The sequence below is a fragment of the Oncorhynchus nerka genome, linkage group LG21 (genome assembly GCF_034236695.1).
Source record: "Oncorhynchus nerka isolate Pitt River linkage group LG21, Oner_Uvic_2.0, whole genome shotgun sequence".
NCBI classification, from domain to species: Eukaryota; Metazoa; Chordata; class Actinopteri; order Salmoniformes; family Salmonidae; genus Oncorhynchus; species Oncorhynchus nerka.
This window is the reverse complement of record NC_088416.1, coordinates 13,097,115-13,114,470: the sequence shown is the minus strand read 5'-3', so window position 1 is coordinate 13,114,470 and position 17,356 is coordinate 13,097,115. Positions and strand designations below refer to the sequence as shown.

Genomic DNA, 17,356 nt, shown 5'->3' with positions numbered 1-17,356 from the left:
TTCCAGAAACTATAGGAGCATAACGACTGCTGGTTTAGTCTATTACCAGAAACTATAGGAGCATAACGACTGCTGGGATAGTCTATTACCAGAAACTATAGGAGCATAACGACTGCTGGTTTAGTCTATTACCAGAAACTGAGTTTTTTTCTGATGGTTAGGCTATCTGGTTTCAGAGGGGTGTCATCAATAGCCCATAATGACAACAGATAATAAAGAGAAATACCTTATTTACATAAGCATTCAGACCCTTTGCTATGAGACTCGAAATTGCTTTCAGGTGCATCCTGTTTCCATTAATCATCCTTGAGATGTATCTACAACTTGTTCGGAGTCCACCTGTGGTAAATTCAATTGAAAGGATATGATTTGGAAGGCACACCTGTCTATATATGGTCCCACAAATGTCAGTGCATGTCAGAGCGAAAAGCCGAGCCACAGATCTGGGGAAGGGTACCAAAAAGGATCTGCATAATTGAGGGTCCCTAAGAACACAGTGGCCGCCATCATTCCATCATTCTTAAATGGAATACTCTTCCTAGAGCTGGTCACCCAGCCAAACTGAGCGATTGGGGGATAAGGGCCTTGGTCAGGGAGGTGACCAAAAACCTGATGGTCACTCTGACAGAGCTCCAGAGTTCGTCTGTGGAGATGGGAGAACCTTCCAGAAGGACAACCATCTCGGTAGCACTCCACCAGACCTTTAAGGTAGATTGGCCAGATGGAAACCACTCCTCAGTAAAAGGCACATGACAGCCTGCTCGCAGTTTGCCAAAAGGCACCTTAAGACTCTAAGACCATGAGAAACAAGATTCCCTGGCTTGATGAACCCAAGATTGAACTCTTTGGCCTGAATGCCAAGAGTCACGTCTGGAGGAAACCTGGCACCATCCCTACGGTGAAGCATGGTGGTGGCAGCATCATGCTGTGGGGATGTTTTTCAGCAGTAGGGACTGGGAGACTAGTCAGGATCAAGGGAAATATTAACGGGGCAAAGCGCAGAGAGATCCTTGATGAAAGACCTGCTCCAGCGTGCTCAGTACCTCAGACTGGGGCAAAGGTTCACCGTCCAACAGGACAACGACCTGAAGCACATAACCAAGACAACACAGGAGTGGCTTCGGGACAAGTCTCTGAATGTCCTTGAGTGGCCCAGCCAGAGCCCGGACTTGAGCCCGATCTAACATCTCTGGAGAGACCTGAAAATAGCTGTGCAGTGATGTTCCCCATCCAACCTGACAGAGCTAGAGATGATCTACAGAGAAGGATGGGAGAAACTCCCCAAATGCAGGTGTGCCAAATAAATTAGCTAAATGAAAGGGGGAGAAAAATATTTTAATCAATTTTAGAATAAGGCTTTAACGTAACAAAATGTGGAAAAAGTCAAGGGGCCTGAATACTTTCCAAATGCACTGTATACAGCAACAGCTCCCCCATAAGCATTCCTGTCTTTTCTGTAGATGTTATCTGCTGTATTGCTACTGCTGTATCAAAGGAATTATGTTTAAATCCCTTTTTAAAGTCAGGGTATGAGTCGAGAAACATGCCTATTTTCCTCGAAAGTACGTAATGTCACGATTGCAAAGCTACACGATATTACAGAGAAAAAGTTAATTATCTCACATCTCTGAAAATATTTGTAATGTTGTGCTTCTTGTTCACGGAGGGTAATTCATGCCAATGTTCTTTTCTTTAAGCTGTTAATACGAATCGAAAGGAGTTTCCAATATCCTAATATCTTAAAGTATTACTGGTGATAGCAAGTGATAGTGATACAAAAGCTAGGTCTATTTGAAACATTGCCATCCTATGGCAGCATTTACCAGCCACCAGGTTCAGAAGCTTTAAAACCACATAAAAATATATGAAAGTATTGTTTGAAATAATTTTGATGTGAAAGAATTTGGAATAATGTTGATGTGATATGAAAGTATTATAAATAGTAAAAAAAGTATTGTGTGAAATTATGTTGATGTGATATGAAAGTATAGTGTGAAATTATGTTTATGTGATGTGAAATTACAGTGATTTATGTTTCCAGAAAATGTATCGCAATTGAGAATTGATTCACATTTAGATGGAATATTTGACTATTTTGGTTGCCAGAGCCAGTCTACCTCTGAAAATAACATACAGTCCCTGGATCTTGAGGAATAACGGGGGCAGCAATCAGCAGTAGGAACAATAACAAAGTGTACTTCATGCCTGTTTCGGTAAAAAGCTGAGCGATGAGGCTGGAGAAATGCAAGCATCCATGATATCAACATTCTAGTTTTAACCATGTCAATATTTACTGACAAACATTGGAGTAAAAAAAAAAGTTTAGATTTGGGGTTCTGATGGGGTACGACAGTTGAACTAAGCTCATGAGGCATTTATAAGTGAATTATTCAAGAAACAATGGGTACATATCATTAAGGTATAAGTCCCAAAATGGATGTAAAAACTGCTGAATTCCCATTTATGAGTACATCTTGGACTAATCTAATAGGAGATATTGATGAATACAGTATTTCAGGCATTGTCATTGGATGCATTTGATCAATTGTTAACGTTTTGTTGATGGTCCACTCTTGATGTTCTACGTGTTACAGTGTAGCTTCAGCCATTCCTACAGAACAATATTAAAGTGTAGAAGACTGCAGATACGGTACTTACTGGTGTTAAACAGATCTCCAACCTCCTCTTCTTCCTCCAATGTGACAGTCATCTCCCCCTCCTCCTTCACTTCAAAAACTGCATCCTCCTCTTCTTTTACTGGAATATCCTCCTCTTTCACTCGGAACACGTCTTCCTCTTCTTTCACTGAAACGTCTTTCTCTTCTTCTTTCACTGTAACAGCCTCACCATCTACTTGTTTTTGTATTATAACATATTCCTCTTCCTCCTCCTCTTTCACCAGAGCTTCTTTCTCCGTCCAGCAGACCACCTCTTCTTTATCAGGAGGAGAGTAGCTTAGTGAACTCATGGTCGGGGATGTTAGCTAGCTAGCATTAGCGACTAGCCTAGTTCTAAGATAACTTAGCAAACCAGCTAGCTGACAAACAACGTAAATATATAATTGAATGGGCCAACAAGTACATACGACAGAAGTGTGTTTAATACACACTAATATACACCAAACCAGTGTAAAGAGCGTGAATGTTGTAGCTATATTTGCTAGAAAGCTACCGAGGTGTCTGACTAGCTGTTGTTGTTGAAGGAGCGTCCCGTCCACAAGATAAACGTCACACTGGCAGCGTCGCCTGAACCTAAAAGACGCACAATGCCATCGGCTGACTGGAGTGGGCAACGCAGCTGAGGAACCAAACGTTTATTTTTCATTTATTTCATAAAAGTTGATTATTATATTAAGTTGTTCAAAGAGAAGCATGTGTTGATTGATTCGTTTTAGAATTTAAAACAAACTTTACACCCACTACATATTTGCATTGAACCATACTTCTGACATGGATCATTTTGACCCCAGAGGCATATCTTTTATCATAGCCAAAATGTGGTTTGTTCAATTCTTCCCATTTTTCATGACTTTGTCAATCAACTTGTTCTTAATAAATTTAAATATGGTTTAGTGTATCAATATGGACTTTTAACAAATTCAAATCCTTTGGAGTCATTTTGACCCCAGGCAAAAGAACCTTTGATAAATAGGATGTTCATTTGTTCACTCAATAGGCATGTTGTTGGATCGAGGCCCAGTCCCCAATGTCATGCATTTGGGTTGGCACATCTGAGAATGAATCTTGATATTCTAAAAGAAAAATAACACCAATATATTTTTTTTTATCTAAAAGCAGGGCAACATTGTCAATATAATTGTACCCAAAAATGGTTAGCTGGTTGCATAAATAATTGAGTACTAAATGTTACATAAATTGTAAATATGAAAATCAAAACCAAATGTTCACCCCATTGTTAATATGTGTTGGCAATAATTAATGGCGAGGCATGGAATAAAAAAAATCATGTATCTTTTGTCAGGCTGAATGTTTGAGATATGAGTAGGTGATTTGAGTCATGCTTCTTCAGTAGTGGAATAAAGACAATTAGCAAAATGTGTTGTCAAGAAATACTGGAGTGATGTTCGATTGGTCTATAATCAATTTACTATACTACGTCCATGTGTATATACACAAACATCTGCAACAATTATCATGTTACATGTATTTTCTTCAACTTGTAGAAAACAGCTAGCTACATTTTGAAGTGTTGAATCAAAATGCAAGGGTAACACATCTCTTTTGTTTAGTCACTTTTTGTTTAATAATACCCTTTCAATTCAGAGCCTGGAATTCCCCCTGAGGCTAATATCCATATCATGCTGCAATCAATTGAACAGGGCAAACGATACAAAGGATAAGGTAGAACATCATTACAATACTCCTACTACAATGTTAAAACATTCTACATTGTGACATCAAAATAATCCTACTAATGTTAAAACATTCTACATTGTGACATTATTTCATTGATATCATGAAACAACTCCTTCATGTATTTTCTGATGTTTAATCAGAGATCTTTTATCAGAGTATCTCTTGTCACATATATTACAGCTATGAGGTTTCTCTCCTGTGTGTGTTCTCTGGTGTGAAGTCAGCTGGCTAGATGTAGTAAAACTCTTCCCACATTGATTACAACTATAAGGTTTCTCTCCTGTGTGTGTTCTCTGGTGTCGAATCAGAGGGCTTGATGTTTGAAAATTCTTTCCACATTGATCACAGCTATAAGGTTTCTCTCCTGTGTGTGTTCTCTGGTGTGAAGCCAGCTGGTGAGATGTAGTAAAACTCTTCCCACATTGATCACAGATATAAGGTTTCTCTCCCGTGTGAATTCTCATGTGTATTTTTAGTGAATCTGATCTGAAGAAACCCTTCCCGCAGTAAGAGCAGCAGTATGGTTTCTCTCCTGTGGGTCTCTGCTGATGTTTCTTGAGGTATTTTGATGTGGAGAGACTCTTCTCTGCCTCATCAGCATCATGAGGTTGTTGAGGACCCCCAGAGGATCCAGGATAGTCACGTCTCTCTCCTGTGGGTCTCTTCTGGTGTTTCGATGTGGAGAGACTCTTCTCTGCCTCATCAGCATCATGAGGTTGTTGAGGCCCCCCAGAGGATCCAGGATAGTCACGCCTCTCTCCTGTGGGTCTCTTCTGGTGTTTCTTGAGGTGTTTTGATGTGGAGAGACTCTTCTCTGCCTCATCAGCATCATGAGGTTGTTGAGGCCCCCCAGAGGATCCAGGATAGTCATGTCTCTCTCCTGTGTGAACAAAACATCAAACAGATGGTTTAAGGCCCACAACAGCAAAAATCCACTGTAAAAAGGTGATGCCAACAGCGTAGCCATTATGTTGTACAAACAATGACGTCTTTAATGAATGTTAATTATTTGATAATTGTCTTAAGTCAAGTGAACAACAATAGTCATATTTTGTCTCGTTTTCACATTAGTAGTGACATCGACGATTGTATGCTAGAAATATGTTTTTTAAGTTGTTGAAATCCTCAACAGTGTGCCAGACAACTTTTGGTCTCCAATATAGGCACCTTTCTGTAGGTCTATTTTGTTGTTTAGGTGAAGTTATGGGTCCTACAGTTGGTCTGTTATTGTAAGGTGAAGTTATGGGTCCTACAGTAGGTCTATGGTATTAGTATAACTAGGGATTTCCGCATTAGCATGGAGGAGTTTCTGCAACCAAATTGCGTTTTAGCAAACAGAGGGCAGAGAGCGATGCAGAGAACGATGCACCTATTTAGGGATGTCTGATAGTATTTACGCACCCCCACTAATGATTTGTGGAGCTTCTCAAAGTAATTTTCTCTTCACCTCAAACAGCAAGTAAACAAAGTCTTACTAAAATCAATTGGCGAATGACAATAGTTCCTCAAAGTATTTGTAAAATATTTCCAGCTCTCACTCTTGATAACCACTCGACATGAAAGGGAAAAGTGTAATAATCTAATCCAGTGGAAATGTCATAAAATACCTGATTACTTCTTATCCCTTTCACAAATAGCCTACAGCTGTTTCTGTCCCAAACTCACTGGCGCGGGAAACTTTGAGGGCCCAGAATATTTTATATCAAGTTTCAGACCGAGGGGTGATAGTTGATACAATGTTTCAAGTTCTGTGTAGACAGCCCATGCACAGTCAATGTGATTTAATTTTATCTGTATATTTTCCAGCTGTTTTTATTTGTTGGCTTTATGTAGGCCATTTTTATATAGTTGGCAATGACAGTTATTTAAATTTGTATAATTTTCACTTCGATTTATATAGAACACAGATTAATCACAGATAATGATTTTGAGATACAAAGACTATTATAATAATTATTACTATTATAAATTAAATTAAACTCTCCCAGTAAAATGTGAATATGAAAATCATAACTGGCACCAGATCAATAGAAATGGGAAGATAAATTGGCACTACAAATGGAAAAGGTTGCCGACTGCTGTTGTAGTCGGTTGTTTCCATGATTACTGAAAACTTCAGGAGCATAACGTCAGAATCTTCGAAGGCCAGCAGCAGCGTGAGGAGGAAGAGTTTTTTTTGTTATGTTTAGGCTATCTTGATCTCTGGTTCCCTCAAGTCATTTGTGTGTCTCAATTATTTAATAAAACGGGGGATTCCTATGTTGATGATGTAAAGAATATTTGCTGCTCTGTGGTGTGTAATGAGGAGCAACCAGACGCTGCTCACATTATTCCAGTTACTAATAACCATACACCCATTAAGAAAATGACTGTAAAAGCTGTTAAATCCCAGTGGATTGATGAGAAATTGAAAAATGGTATGGTTGAAAAGGATGAGGCAGAAGGAATGGCAAACATCCTGCAAATTGAGAAATCATGTGACTAAACTGAATAAAAATAAGGAAAACGACACAATGAAACAAAGATAAATGACAAAGAATGATAGTAAAAAGCTTTGGAGAACCTTACATACAATTTGGGGAAAAAATTAACTGAATTAGATGGCTCATTCATCACAAAGCCCGCTACTTTTATGATTTTTTCATTGGCAAGATTAGCAAACTTAGGCATGACATACCAGCAGCAAACGCTGACACTCCACATCCAAGTATATCTGACCAAATTATGAGACAAGCATTGAGGATAATAGCGGACTACATTGCCACTCCTATTTTCCGTATCTTTAATTTAAGCCTACTAGAGAGCGTGTGCCCTCAGGCCTGGAGGGAAGCTAAAGTCATTCGACATGCGCTATGCTCTGCATAGTTAGCTCCAGGTAAAATGTTGCACTTATTCAGCCATTCTGTGACCAAAAACAAGCTACATATGGACAATACCAAAATAAACGGACTCTGTAAATGACAAAGCGCCTCGTAACCTTTCTGGAAATGTGACAAATGGACCCCTTCTGTGGTAACAGACTGGGACGATTTGTAATCAAATCTAATTCCCAGGAACGGGGTTCATATGAACCACAGAGACTGTGTGGGATAATAACATGGCCGTGTCCAACCCTGCTTGTGTCCAACCCTGCTTGTTCCCTCGACTCCACTACCAACCACCAATCTCCAACAGGACCCTAAACCTGTATCACTAGAAACGTCATAGTGAGCTACAGGTAGGAATCAGCCATGAATCCCAATAATGAGCCAACTATGGGAGGGGTAACCCTTTGTGGACAAATCTCTCAACGTATTACTGCTACCCTGGGGAGATTGATATATCCATTGAACACCAGGGAACACCGGCTCCGACCCACATTGGATGTGGCAGAGCTTGCAAACTATTACAGACTACAAAGTGAAGCACAGCCAATAGCTGCCCAGTGACACGAGCCTACAAGACGAGCTCAATGACTTCTATGCTCGCTTCGAGGAAAGTAACACTGAAACATGCATGACAGCATCAGCTGTTCCAGACGATTTTGTGATCACACTCTAGGCAGCCGATGTGAGTAAGACCTTTAAACAGGTTAATATTCACAAGGCCAAACGGATTACCAGGACATGTACTTCAAGCATGCGCTGACCAACTGATAAGGGTCTTCACTGACATTTTCATCCCGTCTGAGTCTGTAATACCAAGATGTTTCAAGCAGACCACCACAGTCCCTGTGCCCAAGAAAACTAAGGTAACCGACCCATAGCACTCACGTCTGTAGCTATGAAGTGCTTTGAAAGGCTGGTCGTGGCTGACATCAACACCATTATCCCAGAAACCCTAGACCCACTCCAATTTGCATACTGCCCCAACAGATCCACATATGATGCAATCTCTATTGCACTCCACACTGCACTTTCCCACCTGGACAAAAGGAACACCCATGTGAGAATGCTATTCATCAACTACAGCTCAGAGTTCAACACCATAGTGTCCTCAAAGCTCATCACTAAGCTAAGGACCCTGGGACTAAACACTGAGCACGCCCCCATTCTCATCGAAGGGGTTATAGTGGAGCAGTTGAAAGCTTCAAGTTCCTTGGTATCCACATCCTTGGTGTCCACATTATAGGCTTAGTTAACTGGTGAACTGTTGAAATCATGGAAACATAATGACGATTCTAATTCTAGATTTGGAAAAGAATGTGCAGCATCTGGAATATTGTTGTTTGACTACCAATTAACAAACCAGGGAGGAATTACTGACAGAGTAGGAGCGTGGTGGAGACATCCAAGAGAGGAAAATCAGGAAGGGAAATGACAGCAAGTAGTGCAGACGAAAGGGATAACAAGTTGGTGAAACAACCGATGTGTTGGAATGAGAACAATATAGATGCTACTTTGAGAACACAAACTCACATATTTCACAGCACAGAGCGAGGGAGTCCAGGGGATGACTGGAGGAGCAATGGAGGAAGCATTGTAGGATTCTCTTGGCGTGAGTACAGTTGGTGAGACTGAGTGGACGATGGTGAAGAACAGTGGAGTGAAAAGGGCTAAAGTTGGTAATGAACACCAGTTTAGGGTCGGAGTGGGAATCATCAGCAAGGATGTTTTTGTGGGTGACCTGTTAACGGTCTCAAAGATGGTGAAGGATGAATTGGGTGAAGTGGAATCGGTTCGAGTGACCAGGAGCGGTATGATTCTGATTGCGTGTCAACAGCACAAAAGGAGAAAGCTTTGTGTGGTTTAGGTTAAGCATTTCAGCTAGACACACGTTGATTAAAATGAATGATAGACGGAAGGTTTTACTGTGGTTTGGTGAAGTGGCTCTCCCATCTTATGTAAAACCTGGGTAAGTGAGATATACAGTGGGAAGAAGAAGTATTTGATAACCTGCAAAATCGGCAGTGTTTCCTACTTACATAGCATGTAGACGTCTGTCATTTTTATCATAGGTACACGTCAACTGTGAGAAACGGAATCTAAATCAAAAATCCAGAAAAACACATTGTATGATTTAACCTCTTCCCTCTACTCGGGACGCTTGCGTCCCAACTAGAGCTCTGGAAATGCAAATGTGCTACGCTAAATGCTAATAGTATTAGTTAAAACTCAAAAGTTCATTAAAATACACATGCAGGGTATCGAATTAAAGCTACACTCGTTGTGAATCCAGGCAACAAGTCAGATTTTTAAAATGCTTTTCGGCGACAGCATGAGAAGCTATTATCTGATAGCATGCACCAATACACTACAACACAAAAGCACAGCAGGGGACGTAAACAAAATAATTAGCATTTCGGCGTTACACAAACCGCACAATAAAATAGAAAACAGTCATTACCTTTCACCATCTTCTTTGTTGGCACTCCTAGATGTCCCATAAACACTATTGGGTCTTTATTTCGATTAAATCGGGCCATATAAAGCCAAGATATCGTTATATGTAGACTGTGTGATAAACGAAAAAAACAGCGATTTCACAACGTAACGTCATTTTTTAAAATTCAAAAAGTAGACGATAAACTTTCACAAAACACTTCGAAATACGTTTGTAATGCTACTTTAGGTATTAGTAAACGTTAATAAGCGATAAAAATCATCAGGAGGCGATGTAAAAATAATTAGCTGTCGTCTTGGAAAAAATTTCACGAGAGAGCTCTTCCAAATGATCTGGGCGGAGACTGGAGGTAAGTGGTTCCCCTGTTTCGGTTCAACCAAGAATCAAAGATGATTCAATTCACAAGACTCTAGACAACATGGGGATGCTGTGGGAGTTGAATGCTCGGTCTTATCTAATTCGGCTCACTGTGAACAATTGCTGGAAGTGGCGCAAGGATATTTATTTCCATTTTCTGTGATCAGGTTTTCCTGCGCTTTCCGATGTAACGCACGTTATGTTATAGCCACCGTCGTGATTTAACCAGTTTTCAAAACGTCCGAGTGTTTCCTATCCACACATTCTAACCATATGAACGTACTATATTCCTGGCATGAGTAGCAGGGCGCTGAAATGTTGCGCGATTTTTAACAAAATGTTCAAAAAAGTAGAGGGTAGGAGCAAGATTAAGTAATTAATTTGAATTTTTTGCTTGACATAAGTATTTCATCACCTACCAACCAGTAAGAATTCTGGCTCTCACAGACCTGTTAGTTTTTCTTTAAGAATCCCTCCTGTTCTCCACTCATTACCTGTATTAACTGCACCTGTTTGAATTCGTTACCTGTATAAAAGACACCTGTCCACACAATCAATCAAACAGACTCCAACCTCTCCACAATGGCCAAGACTAGAGAGCTGTGTAAGGACATCAGGGATAAAATTATAGACCTGCACAAGGCTGGGATGGGCTACAGGACAATAGGCAAGCAGCTTGGTGAGAAGGCAACATCTGTTGGCGCAATTATTAGAAAATGGAAGAAGTTCAAGAGGACAGGCAATCACCCTCGGTCTGGGGCTCCATGCAAGATCTCACCTCGTGGGGCATCAATGATCATGAGGAAGGTGAGGGATCAGCCCAGAACTACACAGCAGGACCTGGTCAATGACCTGAAGAGAGCTGGGACCACAGTCTCAAAGAAAACCATTAGTAACACACTACGCCGTCATGGATTAAAATCCTGCAGCGCACGCAAGATCCCCCTGCCCAAGCCAGCGCATGTCCAGGCCCGTCTGAAGTTTGCCAATGACCATCTGGATGATCCAGAGGAGGAATGGGAGAAGGTCATGTGGTCTGATGAGACAAAAATAGAGCTATTTGGTCTAAACTCCACTCGCAGTGTTTGGAAGAAGAAGAAGGATGAGTACAACCCCAAGAACACCATCCCAACCGTGAAGCACGGAGGTGGAAACAACATTCTTTGGGGATGCTTTTCTGCAAAGGGGACAGGACGACTGCACCGTATTGAGGGGAGGATGGATGGGGCCATGTATCATGAGATCTTGGCCAACAACCTCATTCCCTCAGTAAGAGCATTGAAGATGGGTCGTGGCTGGGTCTTCCAGCATGACAACGACCCGAAACACACAGCCAGGGCAACTAAGGAGTGGCTCCGTAAGAAGCATCTCAAGGTCCTGGAGTGGCTTAGCCAGTCTCCAAACCTGAACCCAATAGAAAATCTTTGGAGGTCCGCATTGCCCAGCGACAGCCCTGAAACCTGAAGGATCTGGAGAAGGTCTGTATGGAGGAGTGGGCCAAAATCCCTGCTGCAGTGTGTGCAAACCTGGTCAAGAACTACAGGAAACGTATGATCTCTGTAATTGCAAACAAGGTTTCTGTACCAAATATTAAGTTCTGATTTTCTGATGTATCAAATACTTATGTCATGCAATAAAATGCAAATGAATTACTTAAAATTCATACAATGTGATTTTCTGGATTTTTGTTTTAGATTCCATCTCTCACAGTTGAAGTGTAGCTATGATAAAAATGACATGCTTTGTAAGTGTGAAAACCTGCAAAATCGGCAGTGTATCAAATACTTGTTCTCCCCACTGTACAGAAGCACTTTGGACATGTGGCAAGTGTCTGTCGAAGGAATAAATATGTCATAGTCAGAAGAAGCATGTTGTAATTGTGATGGGAATCCTGTTCCCGAGTTCCCGGAATGCCCTGTACGGATGAAGGATGTCACAGTAGCTAGGATGATCAGGCCCATCTAGCAGGTGTCCTATGTGGAGGCAGTGAAAATAGCTGAAGGAGTAGAGAGGAGAAGGTAGTTCATGTCCCAAAGTGAAGCCATGCAGGAGAAGGATCCCAACACACTAATTGTGAACAAGGTGGACTTTGTTGTGTTTAAAACTAGCAGTTTCTGCATTAGCATGAAGGAGTTTCTACAACAAAATTGCTTTTACATTGCCCTCACTGCCGCAGTGATAAATTGCATTAATAATAAACAAATAAAACATCTAAGAAGCTAGACATCATTGTGAAGGCAGCAAATAGATTTCTGGATCTCCAGGACTTCAGACAAAATGTTATAGGGAGGACTGAATAAAGACGTTCCCCCTCCCAGGTTCCTGAACCTGTGTAGGGATCTGAAGTACCATTTTTCGTTTGAAATTCAGGGTAGTGGAGTGAATTTGGTTCGTGTTTGTTTTTTATTTTACATAATTAGTATGATTTGTTTATCCCAATTTTTTTGCATTTTGGTTATTTTTTAAACCCCGTACAGTAGGTGGCAGCAATACACCTGATGAGTGTAGTCTGACAATAAACCTCAGAGAAGAAGACATGGTAGGAACCAAAGTGTTGGTTCAAGTTTCCAGTTGACCCGAATTAGAAGTTACATTACATGTTGTTTTCTTACTTCATGTAGCCAGCTAGCTAGCCAACATATTCATACTTCTCTTATTCCTCTCTGATAAGATAGCGCTGCACAAACATGCTTACCTAGGCCTACACCAGCACTGGTACCAGGCTAGCGTTTAACTGCTAACTTTATTTGAGCAACACCTTGTTAAGAAAATACCATCTTTCCCCTTTAATGTAATGGCATGAAAAGAATTGCCAGAATATTATACAATGACTTATCAACAGCTCTAACAATTTGACCCCAACAGGAAATCTACACTGGCAGTTATAGAAGGACCCATTTACTATATAACCATTGATTCTTGAAGAATATAACTTATAAATGCCTCAAATGTTTCAACCGTATTACCCCACCAGAAACCAAAACATAAGCTCGTATAACACCACTGTTTGTAAACTAATACTATATAGCTGAGGAGTAGGGTCGATCCAAGCGTTCTGACCTCACAATGACAGTAAAGTACCCAAGCTAACTGGCTAACGTTGGATAGCTTGCTAGACACAAATCAGAGAAAACCTCACTCTTACTATTTTACTTGCCCTAGCAGAGCTGGTTAGGCTGTTTTCATGTTATCCAGAGCGTTGTTGACTAACTGTGCTGCTGGCAATAATTTAATTTGAGCTTTTTTGCAGATGTTTACTGACACCTGGACATATTCAACGGGTGTTGAGCGTTATTAAATTCATCAGTTATTCTGCGCTCTAATCAAGTCAATGAACGTTGGGTAGTTAGAATATAGTTACTATACTGGCAAGTTTGATGTATAAGTAGCCAACTAACGTTAGGTAGCTAGCTGACATACTGGTACATACTGCTGTAAAGATATGCTATGCGTTTTGTAAGGATAGTGTAGCTAACACAACGTGTAACGTAACTTATTTGAAAAGTGATTACTTTGTTACATTGCTCAACATTTGTCATAATTATTTAAAGCAGTTCATTTGTATCCGCTCTCGTTGGACTTCGGCTGCATATTTTCCTCCATTTTCTTCAAATCTGAAAACGTTGATACCTCGCCGATTTCCTGAAGAATTGCATTATGGCCCCTAAAGTACAGAGTGTATACGTCGTATTTTGGCGAATTTAGTACGACATCCGTGAACCTTTGGCATACCAACTACATCATCCTATATACTCAATTAACATCACAAATAGTAGTTAGTATGAGTATTCTAACACAGATCTGGTCTCTGGGCAGCCATTTTGTTTCTGTTTAAAAACTAGACTGGTCCTTTAAAAAAGCCAAACAACAATCAATCAACCAATCTGCAGTTCAAACAATAACAAAGCTGTAATTCCACCACTGTTTTGGTAATAAGATGAATGGGGCTGGAGAAATGTAACGGGTCGCAAATTCATAGACAGACCTATGGATGAAAGGACTGACCATCCATGATATCAGCATTATAGTTTTAACCATGTTGAGGCTATACAGTGTTGGTTTACATTGTTTCTAAACATTGGAGTAAAAAAAGCTTATTTGGGGTTCTGATGGGGTAAACAGTTGAACTCAGCTCATTAGGCATGTGTTATATTCTTCAAGAATCAATGCCTATAAATAAATAATTTAAAAGTCAAAATATGGATGTAGCAATTGCAAATATCCCCTTTAACACCAAACATCAGTTCAACAACCGCAGAGTTTGTGCTTCTGTTTGTAAGACAGTACTTACTAGTGTTAATCAGGGCTGGTTCATCGTTAGAATCATTAGATGCCTTAAGATGAGTGTGAAACCGGGCCCAGATATCCAGGTCCCCCTCTTCTTCATTTTTCAATGTGACAGTTATCTCCCCCTCCTCTTCTTTCACTGAAACATCTTCTTCCTCCTCTTTAACTCTGAACACATCTTCCTCTTCTTTAACTGAAACGTCTTTCTCTTCTTCTTTCACTGTAACAGCCTCACTCTCTACTTGTTTTTGTATTGTAACAACCTCCTCTTCCTCCTCCTCTTTCACTGAAACATCTTCTTCCTCCTCTTTAACTCTGAACACATCTTCCTCTTCTTTAACTGAAACGTCTTTCTCTTCTTCTTTCACTGTAACAGCTTCACTCTCTAATGGTTTTTGTATTGTAACAGCCTCCTCTTCCTCTTTCACGAGAGCTTCTTTCTCCATCCAGCAGACCTCTTCTTCTTCAGCAGGAACGGGGTTAAGTTTGAGACTGGAGCTTTGAGGCATGTACTGAAGTCGCTAAGCGGTATAATTCAAAGCAGTGTCACTTTATCAGCAGCACAAGATTAATGACGTCTAAAGATTCAATTCGTCGAACAACCACCTGATTGGTTTGGTATTGATTAATTTGGGCTCGTTCGACATTGCAGCCGACAGTGCAGGTCACCGTTTACCCACAACGCAGCATGGATTTGATGCTCTCGAACACGTGATTTAATATGTGAGATAAAGGCTACGCTGCTACGGTGAGCGGGACTTCAGCTATAAACATGTGGCTGTTCTAAATTCTGTGTCGCTCAAAGCCTTGAATAATGAACCCATTTTTGACACAACAGGTGTAACACATACTGGCTAACGAGGTGACACCAATCAGTGCGCCGAACGTCCTAACAAGCCAGACGTGCTAAAGTCCAACCTCAAAACATAAATGGAAAAACCAAAGCCTGGAACACCTTCCCCTTTTTAAGACAACAAATATATCCTATATTTTTGTTGGACAAGTTTGCTCACAACCAACAGAAAACAACTCCCATTTCACATTATAATCAACTACGATGCTTCACCTTCTACAATATAAACATGGCTGTAATACTGGCTGTCAACAATTAAAAACAAGAAAAAATATCTAAATATATATATTTTTCTGAAAAACTCACTAGCTTCCAGAAGTCTCGTCCCCTTGGAATGAGCCCAAACAAAACTCATCTCCAATACGGAAAATCATGCAATCAAAATAAATTGTAATCCATGGCAACGCACTGGCTAAACGCAAAACGTTTTGACTACACCCCCCCTGAAGACAATCAGCAACCAAGTTGTCCTTGCCACGGACATGTCTGATTTCAAGAGGAAACTCCTGAAATATCCATAGTAACTTCCCACCTCACTGCGGAGCTTCTCTCTCTTTTCAGGGTTCACTCGATAGGCATGTTGTTGGATCAGGGCCCAGTCCCCAATGTCATGCTCTAGTGCATTTGGGTTGGCACATCTGAGAATGAACCCTGATATTCTAAAAGCTGAGTAACAATGATTATAGACCAATTTATTATACTGCGACCATATGTATAGGCTACAAGTATGTTGAAATTAAATTTTCTTTTCAACTTTCAATTTCAACTAAAACCAAACTTATATTGTACGTTGGACAAAGTCTTATTTTCAACAACATTTTGCTAGGTGGGATAGCCCCAATGTCACAGTTTTAACGTGTCCAAATCAATAGTCCAAATGCAGAAAAAGTTTGTGGTAAATTGAAAACCTAAACATAAAATGTTCTATATACACAAACATCTGCCACAATAATCACAATACTTGGATTTTTTAAAACAAGCGCCTTATAAACTGCAAAAGCACCAGAAACGCTGTTGTTTTGACAAGTTGCAATAAATCACTGATATCGATTAGGGGGGAAATCAGGTTGTATGTGCTGTTGAAACTAACAACACAAAAAAAACACGGAAATGGGAGATATATTTTACCTCACTGGTTAGAGGACAACCTGCAGAAGACAGTCAGCTACATTTGGGAGTGATATATTTACATTTAGGGGTCACTAAACAAAGGAACGCAACACTTATTTGTCATAACTCATCGATATCATGCTAAAATAATTTGTGCGAGAGGAGGGAGATGAGGTTGCACGTACTGTTAAAACTAACAGCTCAAAAACCACACGGAATCTGGGAGAATTGTGTACATCCCTGGTTAGAGGACAATTTGTAGAAAACAGCTCGCCACATTTTGAAGTGTTGCATTTTGATTCAAGTGGGTCACCAATGTGGTAAGTCTTTTTGTTAGTCACTTTTTGTTAAATCACATTAATAGTAACTCTTCCATTTCAGAGCCTGGATTTTCCCCCTGAGGATAATATCCATATCATGTTGAAATCAATAGAACATGGGACAAACGTTTAGGGTTCTACATTGTGACATCATTAAAATACTCCTACTACAATGTTACAACATTCTACATTGTGACATCATTTCATTGATATCATGAAACAACTCCTTCATGTATGTATTTTCTGATGTTTGATCAGAGATCTTTTTTCAGAGTATCTCTGGTCACTGATCACAGCCATGAGGTTTCTCTCCTGTGTGTGTTCTCTGGTGTATCTTCAGAGAGCTAGATTGAACAAAACTCTTCCCACATTGATCACAGCTATAATATTTCTATCCTGTGTGTGTTCTCTGGTGCGATATCAGGCCGAGTAAAACTCTTCCCACATTGAGTACAGCTATAAGGTTTCTCTCCTGTGCCGTGTTCTCCGGTGAATCTTCAGTTCCCCAGATTGAACAAAACTCTTCCCACATACAGTACAGCTATAATATTTCTCTCCTGTGTGTCTTCTCTGGTGTATCTTCACCAGACTAGATGTTAAAAAAAAACTTCCCACATTGGGTACAGCTATAAGAGTTCTCTCCTGTGTGTGTTCTCTGGTGAAGAGTAAGACTGCTCGACCCAGTAAAACTCTTCCCACATTCATCACAGCTATAAGGTTTCTCTCCTGTG

General features: G+C 40.3%; 1 protein-coding gene across 1 annotated transcript; it reads right to left on the bottom strand.

Annotated features, from left to right (window-relative positions):
* Positions 1–4,117: 4,117 nt before the first annotated feature.
* Positions 4,118–15,440, bottom strand: LOC135563535 (zinc finger protein 436-like). Its single transcript, XM_065006317.1, has 2 exons — positions 14,347–15,440; positions 4,118–5,256 (listed from the first exon to the last, which is right to left on the bottom strand). Exons 1-2 carry the CDS (start codon positions 14,849–14,851, stop codon positions 4,475–4,477), a joined length of 1,287 nt encoding a protein of 428 aa, XP_064862389.1. The 5' UTR covers positions 14,852–15,440; the 3' UTR covers positions 4,118–4,474.
* Positions 15,441–17,356: the final 1,916 nt, after the last annotated feature.

Bases quoted from the DNA above. Each gene is read 5' to 3' on its own strand.
- LOC135563535 (XM_065006317.1), bottom strand. From the start codon at position 14,851: ATGCCTCAAAGCTCCAGTCTCAAACTTAACCCCGTTCCTGCTGAAGAA. The intron at 5,257-14,346 runs GTAAGTACTGTC...TTGTTCACACAG, and splicing joins ACCAGCCCTGATTAACACTA to GAGAGAGACATGACTATCCT.